Source organism: Pangasianodon hypophthalmus, chromosome 23 (genome assembly GCF_027358585.1).
Source record: "Pangasianodon hypophthalmus isolate fPanHyp1 chromosome 23, fPanHyp1.pri, whole genome shotgun sequence".
Classification (NCBI taxonomy): domain Eukaryota; kingdom Metazoa; phylum Chordata; class Actinopteri; order Siluriformes; family Pangasiidae; genus Pangasianodon; species Pangasianodon hypophthalmus.
The window spans coordinates 4,021,979-4,043,940 of record NC_069732.1 but is presented as its reverse complement, the minus strand read 5'-3'; the positions used below and the strand labels follow the sequence as shown (position 1 = coordinate 4,043,940).

At 39.2% G+C, this 21,962-nt stretch overlaps 2 protein-coding genes and 1 long non-coding RNA gene across 3 annotated transcripts; 2 read left to right on the top strand and 1 right to left on the bottom strand.

Annotated features, from left to right (window-relative positions):
- The first annotated feature begins 3,820 nt into the window (after positions 1–3,820).
- tubb4bl (tubulin, beta 4B class IVb-like) lies at positions 3,821–8,064 on the top strand. Its single transcript, XM_026946015.3, has 4 exons — positions 3,821–4,039; positions 5,379–5,487; positions 5,727–5,837; positions 6,691–8,064. The coding sequence occupies exons 1-4, from the start codon at positions 3,983–3,985 to the stop codon at positions 7,746–7,748; spliced, it is 1,335 nt and encodes a 444-aa protein (XP_026801816.1). The 5' UTR covers positions 3,821–3,982; the 3' UTR covers positions 7,749–8,064.
- A 4,075-nt stretch (positions 8,065–12,139) lies between these two features.
- crb3a (crumbs homolog 3a) lies at positions 12,140–20,014 on the bottom strand. The gene is made up of 4 exons (XM_034298498.2): positions 19,634–20,014; positions 18,103–18,307; positions 14,357–14,409; positions 12,140–13,434 (listed from the first exon to the last, which is right to left on the bottom strand). Exons 2-4 carry the CDS (start codon positions 18,272–18,274, stop codon positions 13,228–13,230), a joined length of 432 nt encoding a protein of 143 aa, XP_034154389.2. The 5' UTR covers positions 18,275–18,307; positions 19,634–20,014; the 3' UTR covers positions 12,140–13,227.
- LOC128317262 (uncharacterized) lies at positions 17,261–18,507 on the top strand. Its single transcript, XR_008300806.1, has 2 exons — positions 17,261–17,684; positions 18,084–18,507. It is a non-coding gene; the product is annotated as an uncharacterized LOC128317262 (long non-coding RNA).
- Positions 20,015–21,962: the final 1,948 nt, after the last annotated feature.

Sequence of the window (21,962 nt, the reverse complement as noted above, 5' to 3'; positions counted from 1 at the left end):
CCTTGGTGCCAAATTGCGTCAGCGTGCCTTTCTTTTGAGATTAAACCTCACACAATGAGGTACTAAACCCATCCCTTTACTACATAATGTCACTGTGAATTGACAATTTCTGCATATACCATAATTACCCATGGTTTATTTATTGCAGATCTATACAGGCGAGTGCTTTTTTGCTGATTAGATTACTTTGGAGTTCAATTCTCATTTCTCATTTTCACTTCCTGTTCATTCAGACAGTGTAGACAGTGTAGACATTCACACAGACAGACATCACTTACAGAGAAAAAAAAAAGAATAAATAAATTAAATTGACCATGCTCGTGCTGTCACGGTTGCTAGAGAGGATAAACACTGTAATTCAGTTTGTCTGAACATGCAGAGATGAAGATAGTAGAAAGAGTTCGTTTGTATTTTTATATTTTTCTATTGTTTTTACAGACTTCCAGAAAAAAAGCTTTCCTATGAGACTTGGAGATGAGACTGGAGAACAAAACTGTTATAAAAATGTCTAGACACATGATAAACTGTGAATGAATAGCTTGTTCCAATCATTACCTAAATACAGTGTGACGTGAGACAGTGAGACAGTAAACATACAGTATATTTGGGGTTTTTTCTGGTTCCTCATGTTGCTGCAATTATCATACATTAAGAAATTTCCCTCCAGGGTGAATAAAGTTTAATTATATCATATCATATCATATTATAACATATCATATCATATCATATCATATCTTATCTTATCTTTTGCAAACACTTTATAGCGGTACATGCCAGACACTCATAAAAAAGTTGTAATTTATTATTCTAAATATAGAAAGAGGAAGTGTGTGATTTGAATGGCTCTCTAGGCAGATTGTGCTGAACTCATTCAGACTCAGATAAGTGAGATACACACAAAAATGAACACACACACACACACACATATCATCAACTTCAGGGTGGTAACAGTAACTTTGCTTCATCACACCCACCCTGTTATTGATTATTTTCCTGTAACAGCATGCTCCAAATTTGTTTATTCCTCTTATACCACAACATTTTATCAATGATTACATTCTTTATTAATTAAAGAGCGAGATGTTGAACTATTTGTCCATTTATAGTTACATTTCATGTTATGGAATGTTTGTGAAACAAGTTAGCTCCTTTTATTATTTATGTTATAGCAGTTGTTCACCAGCATCTCTTTTTCTCCTTATGAGAGAAAAACAACACAGATTGTCATGTCACTGACAAGTCCTGAAGACTATTACACTGTTCTGACACTGGAGACTCCTTCCATAAATGTTAAATAAATGTATCCTTAAAGAAAACTATATCATATCAACAATTACACACATTTACCTGGAGCATCCGCCATACAAGTCCCTGTGTAAGTTGTTGCCATAGAAACGATAACATATTAGTGCATTAATGTAAACCTGTGATTTACAGCTGCACAACTTTCAGAGCTGCTGTTATAGAAATCTAATCAACACCTTCTGACCAATCAGAATCCAGAATTCAACAGGGCGGTGGTGTAAATGACAATAATGCTTATTTGTAAATGTTTAAATAAACTCAGTGGTCTGTTTATCAGATCCAACTCTCATTTAGGTGATGGTTTATTCTCAGCACAGCAGTGACATTGAAATGGCGTGTGTGTGTGTGTGTGTGTGTGTGTGTGTGTGTGTGTGTGTGTGTGTGTGTGTGGGTGGGTTATGTGGTGTGTAAATCAGGCACAGCAGCATTTTTGGGATTTTTAAACACTCAGTGAACATTATGCAACCTGCCTTGCGAGCGCACAGTGAGAGAATAATGTTCATCTTTTTTAGTCCTGATCCTGAAGATTTCTGCTTTTCAACCCTGCATTAACACCACGGTTTATAAAACCAAAAGAACAGCTACACTCATAGCAGCACCACACACACACACACACAGACACACAGACACACACACACTACCATGACAGAGTTTATAATATCTAGTCAGTAGTGGTCCGTCTATATGGTTGGTCTACATAATACAGAGCCAATGAGTATGCTTTTTTTCAGAATGTCTCCTTATTTCTATTGGTTTTTTTTCTGAAAGTAGTTCTGGAAATGATTCTAGATAACTAAGATGTCAATTCCGTTATTATTTTACTTATACACTCACATGCGGGGGGGTATAAATTTGCAAGCAGGGCTAAGCCCCGCCCCAACCTTTAAAAAAAAAAAAGACATCAATATACATTTTTTTATTTTTAGTATCCACATTAGATTATTTGCTTTTAACAAACCTCTTAAAGTGGATTGTTATGGATTTCTGTGGAAGGAAGCGCAACAGCACCACCAACGGTCGCACATTCATGCAGCCTATCAGTGACAGTTGTGTCAGTTGACTACACTGTGTGACACGCCCCCTAGATCTGATCTCCGCTTGCATTGATATTTTTCACACACATCCGTAACACATCATCAGCAATGATTGAGAAGGCGTGTGTGAAATACAGTATCATCACAAAAGGACAGACAATAGAACAGTTTAGTGTTTTTTGATATGAATGAAAGAGTAACAACTTTTCCGTTTGCTGTGTTTGGTATTCGTACGAATCATGCAGAAAACATCCATAGCCTTACATACAGTTTAAATTCTGTTGAAATACTATTTACCTTTTTTTAAGTGAATGACGATTTGAAAAAATCGCCCCATTGATTTGCACCATTGATTGAGTAGCTTCTATAAAGTTATTATTGCACCTAGTGGTCAGAGATGGGAACTGCAACAAGTGCTACTAGAGGCTCATTGGGGCAGGAATCACGCTGCTCCATGCTCAGGGGAGGAGCAGAGGACAGGACAGTTAACGACCGGGTTGCCAGGGTGGACTAGTTTAAAAATACTCTGCGGACACCAAGATCTTGTTTCATATAAAATAATTGGAATTTAATCTAATACATTTCGACAAAAATACAGATGCAAAGTGTAAGTGCAGACGGTGTGTCTATGATGCACAGAACCATTTCTATTGTAAGAAACACTGTAAAGACTGAGAGAGAGAAAGGCGGATTATAGCGTGAATAATGTCCTTACATCAGAAATGCGTGTGAAATAACGTTTCCCACACCAAGGCTGAGGAAAAAGAAAAGATGCGTATGTCTTCTTTTTCTACTGCTCACATGTTTGGGTTAGTTTCATGTCTTTTGTGTGTTTTTTGGGATGTAGTTGTTCTGTGGAAATTTTGTAAGTGTAAAAATGTGTAAACCCAGAGCTGAACAAAAATACTTCTAAACCGAGCTTCTGGACTGTATGCTGGATGACTGCATGTCATTAACTTGGGGTTACAATAAAAAGTCCCCAGCATAACTCAAGTGTTACAACCTCTCGACTTCATTTTATTCGAAACCGTCGTTATTAATGTCGTCCTGCACTACCAGATTCTAGAGTTTGCACATGTCTTGTGTCTTTATATCCACAATACTGTGAGCACAGTGGCTTAATATTTGGAGAATAAAAAGGTTTAATGTAACTGGCCCCTCTGACAGAAGGGCAGGGCCCAGCCAGGCCCACCCTGAGGAGATGGTCTAGCACTCCAGCTGTGCTCAGCACTGACAGTTCCACTGGTGATAGATGTTAGATTTTAATCTTTATGTCTAACATCACCAGCAGCCATCATTGCATATGTCTCATATGAAACACAGTCGCCATCTTGTCCACTTCATCACTGCAGTCTCCGGATCCGATGCATCCTATCCGGTGTCTCCACGCGCTCAGGGTCCTCCTTCTCTCCTCCGCTCTTGGTTACCATGGCGATGACGTCACCTTGCACCACAGATTGCGGCCCAGTAGAGAGGAAGAGCTCGAGCAACAGGGCGTGGACTCGCCGAGACGCTATAACGGTCCTTCTTTCCTGCATTATCACTCCATCCATCTCGTCTTCGCTTGCAGTGCGCTCTCCTCCTCTTCTTCTTCTCTTCTCCTCTTCTTCTTCTCCTCTTCTTCTCTCCTCTCAGCTGCAAAAATGCGCGAAATCGTGCACCTGCAAGCCGGACAGTGCGGCAACCAGATCGGAGCAAAGGTAAAATTAGACCAAAAACTAAGCCTAGGACTAAAACTAGGATTTTGCATGCAGAACACGGACAGATTTCCCCCCTCGGGTGTGTGCAGGAATCATCTAGAACGTCTCCGTGGGGGTGGGAAAATAGCGGAGGATGCTTTCTCATTCATTTGGATATTTTGCAGTGACTTCAGCTTGTGCAATGGATTTCATACACAAAATGTGTGCATATTACACAAAAGTGATGAATGCATTAGTTGTGCATGGGTGAAAGTGCTGGTTTTGTGTGCTGGGAAGGAGAAAGGGGGCGGCGGAGACTCCTGGAGACACTGTCGCCATTTTCCGACATTAAAGAAATCTGGCTTATCATTGTTTTCATTCATTCTGTTTCAGAAGTACAACATGATTAACAATGTATCTGCACAGGCGAGCGTGATTCTGTAAATATTTAGCCTATTTTAGGTCAACAGCTGAATAGAGACAACTTTTCCAAATGAGCAAAATCCGATTTGATCAAACATCCGAATAACCGGCAGTACATTTGATTATATTTATTGAAGTCTAATTTATTATCTATTTTTACTTATCTTTGTACTCGACCCACATCATTTATTTATTTATTTATTTATTTTAAAAATCCATAAATCATTCAGCACAATCGCAAACTGTTTTATGCATAAAGTTTGATCAGTTATTTTTGCATCCTTTTTTGTTTTGTTTTGTTTTTTGTTTGTTTGGTTTTTTTGGGGTTTTTTTTTTTTGTTTGTTTGTTTTCATATTCGCATTGTAGCTTTGCATCATAACAGAGATGACGTCATTAATATATAGCAACGACCCTAGCCTGTAAATAAATGACACAAACATTTTACAACCCCCTACAGGTTGCCAGTTGTTTAAAATCCTCTCTGTTAGATTTGATCTAATTCTGAAATTTTGTATTTGACCTGCATCCTTTCATTTATTTGTTTTTTTGCTTGTTTGTTTGTTTGATTTTGCAAAAATTCATACAGAATTCAAAAAATGAATTCATACCACTCAGATCGTTTTATGCATATACATCATTTTTGTAATATAGAAGAAACATATTTGTTTGATATATTTTTATTTGCATAATGACATAATAGAGATGTTCTTCTGTAGAAGGATGACGTCATTAATATATAACAGTGAGGCTAACCTGTAAATAAATAACACAAATACTTTACAAGCCTTCACGTTAATTACATTTCTGTTCATTTTGCGTGATCCTGAGTGCATTCGAATTACAGCCTTAGTTGTTGTTGTTCTCTCTCTCTCTCTTTTCTTCTGGCCTCCACCCTTTTCTCTGTCTGTCTCGCCTCCATTTTTCTTCCTCTCTCAGTTCTGGGAGGTGATCAGCGACGAGCACGGCATCGACCCGACTGGGACGTACCACGGAGACAGCGACCTGCAGCTAGACAGGATCAGCGTCTACTACAATGAGGCTACAGGTACTGACACGTAACGAGCAGCGACGTTAAACGCTACACAACCGGTTCTTGTCAACAATGTCGAGATGTCACTCGCGCATTAGACACTTTTGCTACGTTACATAATAATAGCAATTAAGGTAGAGGTCTCTGCATAGATCCAGATTAAAATCTACTACAAAATTCTAGGCTTCAATAAAAACCAATATTTGTTTGTGATTGGAGATTTTTCACACCCTAACCCGTCTCCCTGTGCTCAGGTGGGAAGTACGTACCCCGTGCCATCCTCGTGGATCTGGAGCCCGGCACCATGGACTCGGTCCGCTCCGGCCCCTTCGGACAGATCTTCAGACCCGACAACTTTGTGTTTGGTGAGGAGACGAACAAAGATGAGATACCGTTCGTGCATCATAAGGCTGTTTATTTTTAAAAAAGAATAATAGGCTTATATTATTATAATTATAGAATATAATATAATAATATAATAATATATAAATATTGCATAATATTTTCTACTCCTTACTTCTCTGTCATTGTATAACAGTACTAAAAGGTAAAATTACATACTAAGAGTAAAATAAACCTCTAAAATGTGAAATGATCTTTTAGAAAGGAAGTCTATATTGTGTTTCTGACATCAAATGTAAATTATATAATTTATTCAATATATAATTCATTATTTAGTTGTTTTATGTATTTGGAAAAAATAGGCCATAATACAAAAATTACTCACAATATTGCTGTGCTGATAAACATCTGTGAGCTTGTTTAATGACAATTTTACTTGCGGTTTAAAAAAAAACTTAATTACTGTCTATAATACAGAAAGGGAGGAGATCATGAAGCATTCAATACAAAAATATACCAGAAAATGTGGTTATGCAGCGTTACATTATATTACATTTATATTATATGGTATTTATCATCTGTTTTTATATGGATATGCATAATGATTAAAAACAAGTGATATATCTTTCTGTAGCTTTATTTATTCCATGTCATCAGTAATACACCCCATTAGTTTAAGATTAAATCGGGTCTAGATGGAATACTTACACATATATATATATATATATATATATATATATATATATATATACTAAAATAATTACACCTGTATGGATAAACAAATATATAATATCCTACATAAATAGACTCAGTGAGCTGAAAAAAAAAAGTATTTGTTTACACTTTCTTTATAAATGTATTTATTTTCATTGTTAGGACAAAGTGGTGCTGGAAACAACTGGGCTAAGGGCCACTACACTGAGGGGGCGGAGCTTGTCGACTCTGTGCTGGATGTGGTGCGTAAGGAGGCGGAGAGCTGCGACTGCCTGCAGGGTTTCCAGCTCACTCACTCTCTGGGCGGCGGCACCGGCTCAGGAATGGGCACACTGCTCATTAGCAAAATCCGCGAGGAATACCCCGACCGCATCATGAACACGTTCAGCGTGGTGCCCTCGCCCAAAGTGTCCGACACAGTGGTGGAGCCCTACAACGCCACGCTGTCCGTGCACCAGCTGGTAGAGAACACAGACGAGACCTACTGCATCGACAACGAGGCACTTTACGACATCTGCTTCCGCACGCTCAAGCTGACCACGCCCACTTACGGCGACCTGAACCACCTGGTCTCAGCCACCATGAGCGGAGTCACGACCTGCCTGCGTTTCCCCGGGCAGCTGAACGCAGATCTGCGCAAGCTGGCCGTCAACATGGTGCCCTTCCCACGTCTGCACTTCTTCATGCCCGGGTTTGCTCCTCTGACCAGCAGGGGAAGCCAGCAGTACCGCTCTCTGTCCGTACCCGAGCTCACGCAGCAGATGTTCGATGCCAAGAACATGATGGCAGCCTGCGACCCACGCCACGGCCGCTACCTCACCGTGGCCGCCGTCTTCCGAGGCCGCATGTCCATGAAGGAGGTGGATGAGCAGATGCTAAACGTGCAGAACAAGAACAGCAGCTACTTTGTTGAGTGGATCCCCAACAACGTCAAGACAGCCGTGTGTGACATCCCGCCACGCGGCCTCAAGATGGCCGCCACCTTCATCGGCAACAGCACGGCCATCCAGGAGCTGTTCAAGCGCATTTCTGAGCAGTTCACTGCTATGTTCAGGCGCAAGGCTTTCCTGCACTGGTACACCGGAGAGGGCATGGACGAGATGGAGTTCACCGAGGCCGAGAGCAACATGAACGACCTGGTCTCCGAGTACCAGCAGTACCAGGACGCCACCGCAGAGGAGGGCGAGTTCGAGGAGGAGGGCGAAGAGGAGGTCGCTTAAATCTAAACCGCGCCCTTTCCCCCCTTTCCATCCATCCATCCATCCACCCTTATCTTCATCTCAATTCAGGTGTTCACAAAATAATCGAAGGGTTTTTTCCACATCTCCGGTTGCAATCATGGTCCTTACAGCTGTGACATTTTCAATAAATCGTGCAACTTTTTTTTTCATTTGTCTTCGTGTTTTTGTACATTGTGAGTTCACTGCATCATCTTCACCTGCACAAGAAAAGAAGGTATATCAACTGTGAAGCCTTCAGATGTGTGATTAACTTAACTTGTGTCAAGATCTGAATAAAGGCTAATTCTACACCCAAGCACCTTGTTTTGTTTTGTTTTGTTTTGTTCTTTTTTTTTTTTCTCCGCAGCATCATAAAGGGGTTTGAACTAGAGGTCTTCTCGGGTCCTAAAATCCATACCCGACCCGAATCGACCCGAATCAACCCGAATCACTTCTTACCGAACCCGACGTGCATAGATTAATTTTTTAAAAGAAAAACCCGACCCGAGACAGACCCGATGAAATTAGACCTGAGTCTGACCCGACCCGATGGCATTTATTTTCGAACCTGACTGGACCCGAACATAAACGGCATTGACGTGTGCACAGCCCGCAGCCCCGCAGCCAGTCAGGATAAAAATCCCGCTGTTCTGCTGACTGATTTGGCCGCTGCTCCATTACTTTCATTTATTTATTTACTTATTTATTATTACTTTAAATTTTTTGCCTGTCTGACGGATACAAGTTATTTCTGAGTTCGGCTTTCAATTGCCAACAAGGCGGGCTGTTTATTGTAAACAGACACTCCATTAAAGTGTGGTGGAACGAACTTCCACCACACTTTAATGGAGTGTTTAATGGCACCAAGGTGGTGGAACGAACTTCCCCTAGATGTCCGAACAGCTGAGTCACTGGCAGTCTTCAAACGATGTCTAAAGACTTACCTCTTCATAAAATACTTAAATTAGCACTTTCACAAAAAAAAAAAAAAAAAAATCACCTCCCCATCAGAGTTTTGGACTGATGGTATTCCTAGTTTGTGACCTAGCGAGCCAATATCAGAATGTATTTTTGATAGACTTCAAAGCACTATTGTAAGTCGCTCTGGATAAGGGCGTCTGCCAAATGCCATAAATGTAAATGTAAATTAAAGGGATCGGGTCTGATTGGGTCCATTTGGAAAAAGCACATTTATGTTAAATTACCCGAGACCCGAGGCAACTAATACTGAACCCGACCCGTGTCCGAGGCACTCGTCGAAGTTTCAGACCCCAACCCGCTCAGGTCTTGGGTCGAACCTCGGGTTTTCGGATCCAAGTGGACCTGTGAAGCCCTCTAGTTCGAACTCAACATACACAACATTAGCATGACTCTGACACCAGTCTGACACCAATGGTCTAAGTGTATGCATATATGTATTTTTCAAAGTATGTAATTGAAACATTCTACAGTACAAGTGGTCATGAGTCTGCAGCGGCAAGAAAAAAACATATTGTACATCCAGGTAGAAAAGGTGTAAATGTACCCTCACAGGTACAACAGTGCTCCTTAAGGTCCAAGTATGTCCCTTAAATGAGCTGTGAAGCTACACAACCATAACTGCCCATGTAACTAAATTTACCGAGTACGCACCCCATAGGGTTGCACCCCAATAACAAGTTCAAATCCCGATGATGCCACAGCCATCTGTTGCGATGAATGAGCTGAGTGATGGCATATTCTGTCTCACCTGTCAATCAGAGTGACACTACCCAATCATGGGTGTCTGTGAGCTCATGTATGCAGAAGCGGGCGGAGAGCACTTTCCTCCGTGTGTGTTACACCGCCCTGTGACTCTGTTCAAACAGATGCTTCAAGAAAGAAAAAAACACACAGGAACTAAGATTATATCAGGCACTTTATCATGTTTCCTCTCAAGGAAGAGCACCCCATATGGCACTGCATCACCCTAGAGGGCACTTCATAATGTTTTCTCACACAAATTAGCACCTTACAGGGTACTTCATCATGTTTTCGTGCACCTTAGAGAGCACTTTGTGTTTTTTTGCGCATAGTGGCTCCCTAGAGGGCATTACATCACCTTTTTTCCATTTGAAGGTCAGCCATTAGGGCAAGTGAGCACGTTTTCTGTACTGTAAAGGCACCCTACAGCACTTTTTGTCTTTTTTCTACTGTAGGACTGTTTTTTAGACCCCCTGAGTCTGCAAGCGCTCTTGGGCCACGCTTATGTTTAGATATAGCGCTGAAACATAAGAATTACACCATCATTTATTCGAAAAACCCATTCTCACAGGACAAAATATCTGTCGGTTTGTTCAGTTCAGAGTTTAGAGTCATTTGGGAGCCGAAAGAGTCGACTCTTACTGGTGAGCGGAGCCAAATGATTTGACGCACAGTGTCTGCCGTGTTCCAGTAAAAAAAAAAAAAAAAAAGTCCACCATTTCATTCCAAACACATCATTTACATTCATTAAAAGTAAAAATAAAGTTCAGATTTCCCTGCCATGACGTCTATAAGCTCCTGTTCCCTTTTTATTCATGACGAACTGTTTCAAACACTGTGTATTATTTTCACTTGTTTTTTTCTTCCATCCTCGTGCTTTCATAACACAGGAATCTGACAAGTATCCCTCAGCAGTTCCCAAATGTTACATGCTATCTCAGAAGTCCTCCGCTGTCCCAATTCCTGTCTACACTGAGCCACTAACTACAACAATGCTCACATTCATCAGCATCGGTAACACTGGAGCCTGTTATAGACCTGCACTGCATGACTTCCCTCTTTATAGCCACGCTCAGGAATGTCCATAGAACAGAGACGCAGTGCTGCTTCAGATTCGTGCCGAACTCCCACTGGCTGGTTTCATGTAGTTATTTCATTATCTAAAAAATAAATTATTTGTCTCAGTAAAAGGAAGGGAAATGAAAGCATTGGTGCAGAAATAGATCTGTTTACGCTTTAGGTTACATTAGTTAACTTGAACAAACCATGAACTTCAGCATTAATACACCATCAATAATGTTAATAAAGTAGTTAATAAAGTTAATAAAGTATCTGATACATGTATTACTTGATGTTTTTTTTTTTAATAACAAAGCAAATAAGCCCAATAATGAACACCCACATTAACACCTGAGTTTAATAAACTATCAACATTTAGTAACATGCTGTAGTTTAATTTTTGCTCCTTTATGTGTCTTATTTTTAGTCTATTTAATCTATTAAATAAACAGTTGAAACAGGTGTATTTCATTAACTTTTATAAAACATCAATTAATGCATGTGATTCTTTACTTTGTTAACATCATCTATGATTTATTAATGCTAAACTTCCTGGTTTGTTCATGTAAACTAATGCAAGAAAACACTTAGGGTGTGCTCTTAGAGGAAAATAATCAGCGACAGGGTAGTGTGATGAAGGCTGACATGAAGCGGAGTTGTCCAATAACAGCACCTCCTGAAGTGTTTTATTCCTTTTATTCCACAGCAATTTACCAACATTAACAATTTCTTATTTATTAAAAGAATTACTTGTATTTTTATACATTTATAGTTACATTTATATTTGTAACTATATTTGTATGTTTTGGAACATCCGTGAAACAAGTTAGTTCCTCTTCTCACTTATGTTATAGCAGCTATAAATAGTCATTCCATCACCAGCCTCTCTTTTTCTCGTTCTTGAAGTTAATAAGACAAAAATAAAAACATCACTGTCCTGAAGACTTTCCCATGGTGGAAAACGTAAAGTGAAAGCTGTAACTCTGATTGTTAGCAAGTGCTGGCACTGGAGACTCCTTCTCTGAATGAACATCTCCTTACAGAAAATTTTCAACATATCAACAATTTCATTGATTTTTTAAAAATATGTTTATGTGGCGTGTCTGCTGTACATGTCCCTGTGTACGTTGTTGCTATTGAAATGATAACGAAACGTGTTAAAATGAGCGCATTAATATAAACCTGTGATTTGCAGCTGCACTACTCTTACAGGAAATTAATCAACACCTTCTGACCAATCAGAATCCAGAATTCAGCAGCGCTGTGGTGTTAGTATGGGTTAGTATGGGTAGGATTATAATATATAATCTACAATAACATTAAATCTCATTATGTCCTAGTTTCTGGGTTTTCTTTTTTTAAATTATACTCATGTGATTAGCTTATCCTCTCTTTTTTAGCACTTTCGGCAGCACCAGTTGATTTTAAATGTTGTGTACAAATAAAATGTACATATGTAAATTTACTATCTTAAATAATCTGAGAAAAGACACTACAGATCTGAAACCTGGACATGTCTATGTCTCCACTGGGTTAATTTAATTTAATATAAGGTAAAAATACCAAGCAGATTTGTCCTGAAATCCAAAAAGAAATCCAGAGACTGGTCATCTTATTAAATTATAATTTAATATCTGTTTTCTTTGCCGTTGTACAAAGTCATACAACTGTAAAACTTCTCCACATGAAATGTCTTCTGCTGTGTTTAACCAGCACGATCAACTCATATTTGTTTTTCCTCTCTATCTCTCTATCAGATTTGCATGTTTAGACCAATCTTTAGACAAGTAATCAAGCATTCATTGTTTTTTTTTTTTGTTTTTTTTTGAAAGGTTGTGCTTTGTGTGTACATAAACACAGCAAATCATTTAATCATTTATCCAAATCAGAAAGGATTGGATATGAGGGATGAAATCAAACACCAACCATATCATCTACGTAAACTGATCTGATCTGTAGGTCCAAAAGATAATTTATGCTGAGATTGATTTGTGGTCTTTTTTTTTTTTTTTTTTTTTTTTACAAATACAATTCAAGTACATTCATCATGAGTTTGATTAAAACAAGAGTGATGTGAATGTTTCATCCAGAATCATTTCTGGAAAATCAGGTTTGCAACTGATGGACAATAAAATGGGAGGTAAATAATCACTTGTGGTAAATCCTAGTGGTTCGAGGTTTAACTAATCTAAAAAAAAAAAAAAAAACCATTTAAAAAAGATGTCTGGATAAACATTGATGAAATTTTTTAAAAATATATATTAAAAGTGTCTGAATTACAGCATACAGCAGCAGGCAAAAGCAAGACTTCGCGAACAAGAACAGGAAAACTTCTTGTTTGGGGAAGAGGCAGACAAACATCCATCTACTCCAAAAGTATTCACACCCCCAACCTCTAGGGAAGATCAGGTCTTGGTTTTCAGTTCACGAACCAATTAACCAGGTATGGATTCGACGACGCCTCGTTGCGGCTCTTTTCTCTGTAGTGTATCACAGGAGAGGATGATGGGTGTGTTTTTAGACAGAGGTCCTCATTGTGAGCCTTTAGTGTAGCAACAACAATCAAAAGCCATCAGCTGTGGCGCTCTTCAGGCGTTACGCACCCATGTGCTTGTGTGATTCATTCAAAAGAAATCAGACTCGTTCTGTAAAATGGTTGGTGCATTCGACACCACGTCCTCACAGTAGTGAATGTGTTTCAAATGAGTCTTTCCTCTTTGGGCAGTTTGAGGGCGTTCGGTGCCTCGACACTGCGCGTACCCGTCTGCTCCTCAGCGCTCGGCCTGTACGTTCCCTCCGTCTGCCTCTTCTTCTTCACCACGCAGAACAGGAAGACCAGCACACCTATCAGTATGAGCACCAGTATTACCACTATTGGCACAACAATCTCCACAATCTTGGCTCCCTGAAAAAAAAAACACACACATAATTGAAGCTTGAATGTTGGAGGGGTTTTTCCGCTTATTTCCTCCCAATTTGGTCATTTGCCAATTCTCATGCGCACACATTTTTTATTCTTTATGTCTCGCTATATCCCCGACATTTCAAATCAACTCATACCCCGTATGTAAACAGCATCAATTGCCACAGCAAATTCTCATTTAGCAACTAGAATATTTTAATGATTTTTTTTTTAATCCGAATAAAAATAAAACATTTTTAATGGAAAGTTGAACAGCTTAACTGGTAGTTTTGATACATTGAAAATAAACCACAAAAAGACTCGAAACTGTCCACTATGAATAAAAAATTGGAAATAATATTCCACATTAGTAAAATTCTTATTCTAATTCTAATTAATTCTCTTAATTAGTTATCTTAATTTTAAATGCAAGGCAAAATGGAGGAAGTTTAGACCACCATGCTTGATACATATTCATAAATTTTATAAATATTCACGTTTTTCGTAATGTAAGGTTTTTGCGCATGTGTGGTGGAATGAATCGAGCTCTAAACTAGAACTGTACGAATCAGGTAGCGATGATGCTGCCTGATCTGTACTGTTCTAGTATCAGGACACAGATCGGGTAATCGCAAGGATGAAATACAGCACATGCTTCCTCCAAGACTTCCCTCCTTTGCTCATGTCGCATCACAGGGTAGCGTAACACGCTAGGAGGAACGTGCTATCTGCCCTCTTCCGCATACATGAGCTCACAGGCACCTATGATTGGCTAGTGTCGCTGTGACAGGACAGAGAGAGTGTGCTGCTTGAATTTGTGATCTCACTACAATAGGGCAAACGTTTTTCTGTTGCACCACTCTGGAGCCCTGAATATTGTACTCGGAATGACTCAACCCCAAAAAAAGCAAAGGTGTGTGCTCACCGGAGTTGCAGGATTTGGAATTTCAGTGGTGTTAGCCGGTGTAGTGGTATTATCTGTGAAATGAAAAGACAAGACAAGACAAGGACACTAATTGAACATCATGTCTGTACATTAGGTAAGGAATTAAACACTTCGTGTCATGATGTTACAGGAAAATAATGCACAGGGTGGTGTGATGAGTCAGAGTTATTGTTACCACCAACAGATTGTTTTCCAATAACATCATGAAACAAAGTGTTTATTCCTATTATAACGCAGCAATTTGCCAATTATTACACTTTTTAATTTAGTAAAGAACTACATATTACCTTTTCCGTTTATAGTTATATTTAAAGTTGTCGGTAAAACAAGTTAGTTCCTATCACTTATGCTAGAGCAGCTATAAACTCTTCCCTCCCCGTCGTTCCCTCCCCAGCCTCTCTTTTCTCTTTCTTAAAGTTTACAAGACAAAAAATAAACACAGCTTGTCATGTTACCAAGAAACTGCAAAGTGTAAACTCCTCTATCCTGAAGACTTTCCCGTAGTGGAAAACTTAAAGTTACAGCTTTACAAAGCACTGACACTGAAGTCTCCTTCCATAACTACTAACTTCATCGCATCATCTTAGCACTTTTTTTTAAATCCATTTATTATTAGACTTAGATCATACGGACCAAGTTGTCAGAATGAGCGCATTAATATAAACCTGTTATTTGCAGCTGTACTACTGTCAGGGAAAATTATCAACACTTTCTGACCAATCAGAATTCAGCATTCAACAGCACTGATGTGACATAAAAGTACTAATTACTTTTATGTAATTAGTAATCTAATGCGATCCACCATTTCCACTTCTGACTCATGCTGAACGTTACTAATGCTAATCAGTAACATACGTTCAGTTCAGCCAGTGAACATGACCAGAACGTTACTTCCTTCAGGATGATGTCACGAGACATGATCATAAAGAAACCTCGCAAGATGACTCGTATCTAAACCAGACAAAACCAGACTCATCCCGAGTGGAGCTGAAACTGCTTGTTCACAGCAATGAACATACGAATGTAAATACAGAAACTCCATAACATGACGTTTTTGAAACATGATATTCATTTGGGAAAATATCCGTTCGGATCAGGAGTGGACTGGATCGTGGAAAACTCAGTCATTTTCACCTGATGATAGCTGGAGGTCGATAAGTGACTAATACCTCCAGGTCATACGATATCCCATATGACTAAAAACGTGAAAATACGGGACAAAAATTGTTTTGTTTTGACTTCATCTTGTCTTTCAATGCAGGTCAAGAACAAACAGACATGTTCTTCTGTATTTTGGCTTACATGACATCACTGATGATCCACAGAAGGGAAGAATAAAACTAAAGCGCAATAAAGCAGCACATTTACTCAGTTCAAAGACACTAAATGCAAAAAGATAGATACTGGATTTCATGGATAAAATCAGTGTATAGTTAGCTTCAAGATGCTGGTACCTTTTTATGAAAATGAGCAAAAGTCTATATATAGAAGAATAATAAATATGATGTCCTAGTAATAGTTTAAAATATTTTTTTATGGTTTTCCTAAAGAGATTTTTACACACCCCATATTTACACCACAAGGACACAAGAACTGTTCATATGTAAACTATAGACTTCTTGATCATTTATTTATTTTTTAATTTAAAAAAAAGTACATATATGATATTTCCTAACAAAAAACATATGTGGAAAATTTCTGGCACTCCGAAAGAACATTTCTTCACATATATCTTCACATATGTAGTTCAAACAATTATAATTATGTAATTACAAACGACATACAAATTATTACTTATAAATTAATGTATGCAGTGGGTTCAGAAAGTGTTCAGACCCCTTCAGTTTTTGGACACTTCAGTGTGATAGAGATTTAATTCAAAACTGATTAAATTGACTTTTTTGGTCACTCATCTACGCGAAATAATCCATAATGACAAAGTAACATTAGTAAAGACAATTAGACTCCAGATTGAGCTCAGGTCCATCCTGTGTGCTTTGATTATCTTGAGATGTCTCTAGAACTTGACTGGAGTCCATTTCTGGCAAATTCAATTGATTGAACATGATTTAGAAAAGCACACACCTGTGTGTATATAATATCCCACAATTCACAGTGCATTTCAGACCAAAAACCAAGCCATGAAGTCCATGGAACTCTCTGCAGACCTTTGTGGTCAAATTTTGTTGAGACATGGATCAGGTGAGGGTATAAAACCATTTCTAAAGCTTTGAATGTTCCCAGGAGCACAGTGCACTCCATCATCATCCATCATGGAAGAAGTCTGAAACCATGTAAGTCTTCCTAGAGCTGGACATCCAGCCAAACTCAGTATCCAGGCTAGAAGGGCTATCTATCTATCATTTTTTCTCTATTTTCTCCTCAATTTGGTCACCTGCCAATTCCCACCCACCAGCCAGCGTTCCCCTTTCATACAACAGCTACCAACCGGGGAGGGTGAAAGCTAACATGTGCTTCCTCTGAGCTGAGCATGTTGCATCACAGGGCAGCAGAACACACTCAGAGGAAAGTGCTATCCGCCCCCTTCTGCATACATGAGCTCACAAACACCAATGATTAGCTACAGTCACTGTGACTGACAGGGGAGAGAGAAAGTAATGCCATCTCTCTCACCCAGAAATCACAGGAAATTCTGCTCTCTAGATTCCCGGCCACGGATGGCGGCGGCATCGTCAGGATTCGAACTCCCGACAAGATTCTTTTGTGCCACTCAGGAGCCCCTCTGTTTCTTGAGAGAAAATAACAATATTTTTTTAATAAGCTCTTATGAGAATCCTTTTTGTTAGAGCAAATAAGTAAGTAAGCAAGTAGTTTCTCTAATTGTTTGAATTGTTCTGTGCAAGTTTTCTTTTGAAATACTTTTCGAGCCCTCGGGATATTTAAGCATCAGCTCCCAAATATAGGTCAAACTGCTTCCAATGTACAATCCCTTCCCATGAGTTACTTACTCCTGTGTTATCTCTGTGCACTTTCATCCTTGAGGGGGGATTATTTACTCGCGTGAATGATTAACGTTTTGGTTTCCTGTTAACCTCTCTCTCTCTTTCTCTCCCTCTCTCTCTCTCTCTCTCTCTCTCTCTCTCGATCTCTCTGTGTTTATCATGTGGGTATTTTATTTTTGGCTACATTATGACTATTGACTGTTCTTTCGGTTGTGAGTCATGTTTTCTGAGTTTCTGTGGGAGATTATGGCAGCACTCATGAACACTGCATTCCTTGTGCCTTGTCATCTTTGGGCCGATGACCATGAAGCGTCACAGGAGACCGATCACTCGCATCAAAGCAGGTTTTCATTAGCTTTACTGACTTCAGCCATGGGTTTGTTTGTTTTGCTCTTTAAGAGTGCAAGTACGACACATTCTTACCTCCTAAATACCTAAAGCATTTGTGAAGCAAGCTGACATGCTTACACTTGCCTTAGATTAAAAACTAACCATACAACCCCTGTGAAAGGTGTGTCATGTGTTAAGGTCACTCCGTAACTCGGCTCAGATCATTTTATTTTATTTTATTTTATTTGCCTGTGTGTACTCTCTCGGAAATAACACCTTCCTAGATTAAAACTACTAAAAGGTACATACTAAAAGTACACTTGATAGTACCACCCCAGTGAAGGAAAAGTACTTTTCCTTCTGAAAGTGGAACTTTTAGGGAGATTAGTAATTATTCAGCCTCTGCTGCACAGATACCCTGAAATGACTCACCATTTCTGAGAAGCCGGAGCACATCGCTGCCTGTTGTGAATCCTGTCTGCAGCATGGTGCGCTCCAGTGTGCCTGGACCCTCCGACACTCCGAACCTCCGACCCTCTGACACACCCCCGAGTCTCGGGACGCTCAGGACAGCACTGAGGAGAAAACCATGCTGGGGCTGCATATCACCACAGCAGCGACTGTAATCTCCTCGTAACTGTAGGAGTGAAGCACACGCCTCGGTTAAAAATGCGCGTCTGCCTTGTTTACGTGGTGTGTCATGACAATTCAGCTAATTCGAATCTCTTACACCTTGTGATATCTACTACAAGTACAAGTACAATGTGGTTTTTATAGAAAAAAAAATGTTCCTATGAGGTGATACGTTCTGATTTTAAGAGTCAACTTAAAAAACATTTTCTCCCAAGACTTTTCTCCCTTTCTTCTTCCTACTAGTGTTCCTACTTTTTTATGCATGTGTTTAGCGACCTTGAGTGTTCGAAAGTTTGCATTAGTTTAAGAAAATGACAAACATGAAGGAATGTAGGCCTAATTTATACCAAGAGCTTTAGCGTGTTAGATTTTATAGCTGTTCATTCATTATTACAAGCTATATAAATGGACAAATTGTGTATAATTTTTTTCTTTTTAACATATCTGTTCAAATTTATATACAACCTTCTACAAATCAGCCCTGAAGCTCATGTCTTGCTCTGGGTTGTTTTTGACTCTTCATTTTTTTGGATTTTATCATAAAATGATTTGAATGGTTTAACTTTTTGATTTCAGATAGGCCGTCCATTGTCCTCTTTTCTACCCAGAAACATGGGGGAGTACAAACTTTCGCTTTAAACTAGATGTTCCTCGATTATCACAAGTAACCAAAAGGGCTGAATAGTGAATATTAAGACAGATAATAGTGAAAAATTGGTTTCTGAATGAGTATTAATTATGTGTCCTGATTCTTTTTAACTCATAAACAGCCTTCTGCAAAAAATCAGCTCTGAAACCCAAAGGCTACATTTTTGTAAACAAAAAAAATAAATAAATAAATTTTTTAAATGGCTATATTTTGTAGAAAAATGTTGTTTTTAACTTTCACTTTTGATTCTTACATTGGCTTTTTAAATATATATATATATACCACTGTGAATTAGATGTTTTAATCCACACAGAAACAAGAGGGGGGTGTAAACTTTTGCACTCAGCTGTATGCACCTGTTCCATATACACACACACACACACACACACATATAAATCAGGTAAGAAGAGAATAAACCAGGTGTAACATTAACATGGCTCTTCTGCTCTGTTTCCAGTGACTAGATCATAGTGGCTGAAAGAGTCGCCTATAAATTGTCGCTTGTGTACCCTAGTGCACTTCAAAGTGCACTTCAGTGTTTAGGATTATTTCAGTCCCTAAGATCTGACGCTGTATTCTGTAGCGCTGCTGAGGTGAATAAAGCACTAATACACACACTGCCATGGGAAATGGTTTGAGAGGAGTAGTGTATAGAGTGTAGAAAGGTGTCTGTGGCTTTACCTTGCCCTCCTGATCACACTCAGGCCTTTCCGCTGATTCAGACGCGGAGCTCCATCCAGATCTCTCCAGCGCGCAGGTCGCTTCCGCTTCACCTTAACGCGCCGGGACTGCGCGCGCCCGAAGCTCGGCGCTCTTCTGCGGCAGATCACGGCGTTTCTCTGTGTTCCTGATCAACCCTTAGTACTGATCTCTCCTCCTGAGCGGACACTGAGACAGTCCGTCACACACCGACGGCCATGTCGAGATCTGTGGATCACTCAGCGCGGGTTTATTGCGCTCTCTCCTCTGCCGTCTTCCTCCTGAATTCCCACTGCTGATCACATGGTACAGGCTCGGGTTACAGTACTACCTGAGCCTCAACCTGCACACACACACACGCACACACACACACACACACACATACAGATATATACACATACACACACACAGATATATACACATACACGCACACATATGTACTCACAGACACACCCACACACACATACAGATACACACGCACACACAGAGATATACACCCATACACACACACACACACACACACACAGATAAATACACACACATACACACACACACATACAGATACACACGCACACACAGAGATATACACCCATACACACACATACACACACACAGATAAATACACACACATACCCACACACACATATACACTATACACACTGTGTATACACACAGATATATACACACATACACACACACACACAGATGTACGTACACAGATACACACATACAAAACACACACAGATGTACACACACACCCATTTACACACACACACACAGATACACACACACAAAGATACAAACACACACACACACACACAGAGAGATACAAACACATGTTTGTTTGTTTAGTTAGTTTCATTTTATTTATTTCAAATGTCCACACAAAACTGTCAAATATTCCTATCCTTGTAGAAAAACATGCCCACACACACACACACACACACACACACACACACAGTGTTTGTCATACTCTTCTTGTGAGGAACTTCCATGATTACACACTACACCTAACCTTAACCTTAACCTCAGTAACAACAGGAAACCTTTTGGCTCTTTTATTTATTTGTTTGTAGTTTGTTTAAATTTAAAAAAAACTACAGTTTGTCTTGTGACGACTTTCCAAATGTCCCCACAATGGCTTTTTTATTGACTGATTGATTGATTGATTGATTTCCCATGTGGGGACCTGCCAAACGCTCCCACAGGCTCAGAACTGTCAGATATTTCTATCCTTGTGGGGACATTTGGTGTTCACTTGGATATAAAAACATGCCCACACACACTCACACACACATTTGTTTGTCTTACTATCCTTGTAAGGCCCTTCTACTGACGTAATTATTAATGCAGCCTCATTACACACCTAAATCTAAGCCTCGCTTAATTTTGGTATAAGAAAATGGAATAAATAAAATAAAATCTATAAATAAATAAATAAATGCTGCAGGTTTTGTTTTAAAAAAAAACTATTTTCCTTCTGGGGGCCTGACAAATGACAAAACTGCCGGATATTCCTATACTTGTGGGGACATTTTGTCCTTACTAAAACACACACACACACACACACACACACACACACACACACACACACACATGACCTTTGTGCTCAGGACTGAAAAATGCACCTGCCCACTAAAGCCACACGTTCACCACCTCCTCCTCCATCCCATCTTTTCTTCCCCTCATAATGAACAATAGATTTTATTCATCCTGGTTTCCTGTTTTTTTTTTTAAACTCTGTTCTTTATTTCCATTAGACGTGGATCTCTTTATGCTAATGTGAATGACACACATCTCTAATGTCTATCATTTCAGTGTTTATTTGAAAACACACATCAAAGCTCCAGGGCTTAAACGAACGAGAAGGTCTGGCGCTGAAAGCTTTCGCTGTGGTCAGGCAGTTAATCGGTTAATCTCCAAACACCAAGAGCTGAAAAAATTCTTGCCATTCCATAATATTGTTAATCCTCTTTCTCTCATGTGAAAATGATTAACCAAGTGACCGTTAGTCTAAGATGATAAGCAATATATACGTTACAGCGTTCCATTACCTGAGTACACATTTCACTGTAACAGTACTTTTTAAAATATAAATAATTCATAGTACCTTTACTTTTACTTTTAATACTTTTAGGCACATGCAAAGAATTGCTGTAAAGCAAAGATGCCTTCAAATATAATGAAATGAAACATTTCTGCATGAAAAACCCTACAAACAGCAATAAATAGTAATAAAATAAATAAAGTCAGTATTTGGTCTGAGAACGTTTTGCTTTAAAAAAAAAATCAGTAGTCTCAGGTACAGTTT

Excerpts from the sequence above, each read along its gene's own strand:
- tubb4bl (XM_026946015.3), top strand. The coding sequence starts at position 3,983 with ATGCGCGAAATCGTGCACCTGCAAGCCGGACAGTGCGGCAACCAGATC. Across the intron at positions 4,040-5,378 it reads GCAACCAGATCGGAGCAAAG|TTCTGGGAGGTGATCAGCGA; the intron begins GTAAAATTAGAC and ends TTCCTCTCTCAG. Across the intron at positions 5,838-6,690 it reads ACCCGACAACTTTGTGTTTG|GACAAAGTGGTGCTGGAAAC; the intron begins GTGAGGAGACGA and ends TTTCATTGTTAG.
- crb3a (XM_034298498.2), bottom strand. The coding sequence starts at position 18,274 with ATGCAGCCCCAGCATGGTTTTCTCCTCAGTGCTGTCCTGAGCGTCCCG. Across the intron at positions 14,410-18,102 it reads GCTCCGGCTTCTCAGAAATG|ATAATACCACTACACCGGCT; the intron begins GTGAGTCATTTC and ends TTCATTTCACAG. Across the intron at positions 13,435-14,356 it reads TTCCAAATCCTGCAACTCCG|GGAGCCAAGATTGTGGAGAT; the intron begins GTGAGCACACAC and ends TTTTTTTTTCAG.